The sequence below is a fragment of the Ipomoea nil genome, unplaced genomic scaffold (genome assembly GCF_001879475.1).
Source record: "Ipomoea nil cultivar Tokyo-kokei standard unplaced genomic scaffold, Asagao_1.1 scaffold2103, whole genome shotgun sequence".
Classification (NCBI taxonomy): domain Eukaryota; kingdom Viridiplantae; phylum Streptophyta; class Magnoliopsida; order Solanales; family Convolvulaceae; genus Ipomoea; species Ipomoea nil.
In genome coordinates, this window is record NW_017618531.1 from 7,101 (window position 1) to 9,760 (window position 2,660).

Consider the following 2,660-nt stretch of genomic DNA (forward strand, 5'->3'; position numbering starts at 1 on the left):
GCCTTTCCAATCATGAACGGAGGCAATGCACGTGAAAAAGATGCCCACAAATGAGTTTCTTTGCGGTAGTCACCTCCTCATGGCAAATGATGCAGGTAGCATCACTTCTGTAGGATCACAAAATGTGATGAAAATGATTATGAAGAAAGAATGCACAGAAAAGTTTATTTCAAACAACTCACGCATTGAGTTTCTTCTGGTGTAGCATCTGGAAAACGATCATTCATGTTTGAAGTGATCTTCCCGATAGCCGCATGTAATCAGCAATACGAATTTTGAAGTTGCGAAATGTCTCATAAAGCTCCCGAATCAAATGCAGAGGTACACCATAGACCATAGTTGCTAAACAATTCAAAATTAAACATAACAAAATTTATGAAACTGTAGACCAATAATGAAGAACTGCAAACTAAGTAGTGATCTGTTCTACTGGAATATGATTTAAGGGGTTTTGGAATAATTGGATAAAGAAGATAAGTCACAATCATTTAGGTAAAAAAAAAGAAAATCAACTTTACCTAGAATAAGAAGGCTACTCATAAGCCACTAGGAATGTCAAATCATCAGGGGAAAAAAAACCCAAGGATGTGTCTATCCAAAAAAAAACCATGGAGAGCATTCTGGTTTCCTAATGCTAATATCAATAAAGCAGCATCAGAAGATGAGGAAGCAAGAGAAACTAATTAATGTGCTCATCAAAACTGGCATAATTTCCTTTAGAGTTTTAGGAGTGTTTGCAACTATAGTTTACCACACAGCAATGCAGCCTGAAAAATAAGAGTTAGTTTAGTTCATTAATTACAAGGTTCCATTGAAGCGAGTGTAAACTATTGACTTCAATAATACCTGGCGCACAGTTATGTCCAAACCATATACAGAACATATAATCTCATCTTTCAATACCCAAAAACCTGGTACCCATGCAAAGATAGATAACACACAAAATATATACCTGAAGGCTTGGATAGAATGAATTGAACTTTCCATTACCAAAAAAGCTATCCAAAAGAATTTGATGAATCTAATCTATCACAACCACATCCAAAGATCAACTCAATGTGATTGAGGGAACAATTGACAAAAGAACTCCATTTAGAGCTCTAATCAGCAATAATCACTAGGGTTCCGGCTTCAATAGCATCAAAATTCACAGAAAAAAATATATAACCTAATAATTCCTAAAATTCGAAATCCATTAATAAATAATTCCAAATATATAATAATTCCAGAAATTGAACCAATAATGTTTTAAGAAAAACTTACAATGTAGCTGGCGGTGCGGAAGAGGCTGGGCAGCACGGAGCGGCAGTGGGCCGGTGCGGCAAAGCAGGGCAGCGGAGGATGTGCGGCGAAGAAAAATGCGTCGAACTGCAAGGCGTGGCTGTTGGGGCGGTGGGCGGTGGCTGAGCAAAATGGTGGCGGCGAGCAGACCGGTGGCTGTGCGCGATGAGTCGTCTGAGCGGCGGTGGTGAGTCGTCGTCTGAGCGGCGATGGTGAGAAATGAAATGGCGAATGTGAAGAAAGCCGCCGTATCTGTAATGCGATGTTGGGGCCTAATTTAAAACACCTACGACGGTCGTATTATATTTATTATTTTTTTTAAATTTTTTTTATCTATAATGTTGGCTATTTACAAATAGCCGACGTTATATGTTTTAACGTCGGTTATAATATATAACCGACTTTAAAGGCCCGACGTTATAGGTGAATTCAGTAGTATTGAGGATTTCCTTTTTCTCCACCTGCTGTTATGTAATGAGAATCATCATACACCGAGAGATCACCAACTATCGTCCAAACATTATTCTCTGGACATCCCATAGTGTATGCGTCCGGGAATTCAATGTTGAGATCACTCCATTCACGAACCACAGCTTTCTTCGGATCAACTGGGTAGAACTGCATCGTGTTTTCCCACCAGTAAGGATCGTCTTGAACCACACTTTCTGGGCAACTCTGACTACCAGTGGAAGCTAGGTCCAACCCACCGCCCTGGTCCTGGAGAAGTGGTACAACGTAGTACTTAACACCAACCCGAACAATCTTTCCGTACATATCAAGTACGGGGCTTTGTGTGTTTTGTGAGGTTTTTGTGTTGAGTGAGCTTTGTGTGTTATTTGGTTGAAGCACTCTTGCTTGGGAAAGGAAGACGGTAATGAGAAGGAGAGAAAGTAATAATAAGAAGAATGGTGTCTTCATTGTCTTCTTATTATATTTGTGGAAATGTGTATGGTATTTGTGTGAGCTTAGGGAAGAGGCATATAATTCATTATGGTATTTATAGGCAGTGAGAGCACATTGGTAGAGTTATTACAGACAATGGAAATTGAGCTTTATTTTGTGAGTTTGAAATGGTTACGTATATAATAGGAATAAGGGTCAAATAGGCCATCGAACTGCACACGATAAAACAATTAGGCCATTGAACTTAAAAAATCAACAATTAGGTCCCTAAACTAATCAAATTTTAAACAATTCTTCCAATTTGAAGGTTTCCAACAGGTCAACAGGTCATCTCCCAAATTAATTATTTTTTTAAAATATAAATTTTAAAACTTAATTATTTTTAAATTAAATTTAAAAAAAAAAAAAAAAAAAAAAAAAAAAAAAAACTGGAATCCAGCCGGAGACGACCGTCTCCGGCTGGAACCAGTTTTTTT

The 2,660-nt window shown here is 38.0% G+C and overlaps 1 protein-coding gene across 1 annotated transcript; it reads right to left on the reverse strand.

The window, feature by feature from the left end:
* Positions 1-1,710: 1,710 nt before the first annotated feature.
* LOC109148469 (miraculin-like) lies at positions 1,711-2,055 on the reverse strand. Its single transcript, XM_019296214.1, has one exon. It carries the CDS (start codon positions 2,053-2,055, stop codon positions 1,711-1,713), a length of 345 nt encoding a protein of 114 aa, XP_019151759.1.
* Positions 2,056-2,660: the final 605 nt, after the last annotated feature.

What these genes read in the sequence shown, in the direction of transcription:
- LOC109148469 (XM_019296214.1), bottom strand. Translation starts at nt 2,055, where the DNA reads ATGTACGGAAAGATTGTTCGGGTTGGTGTTAAGTACTACGTTGTACCA.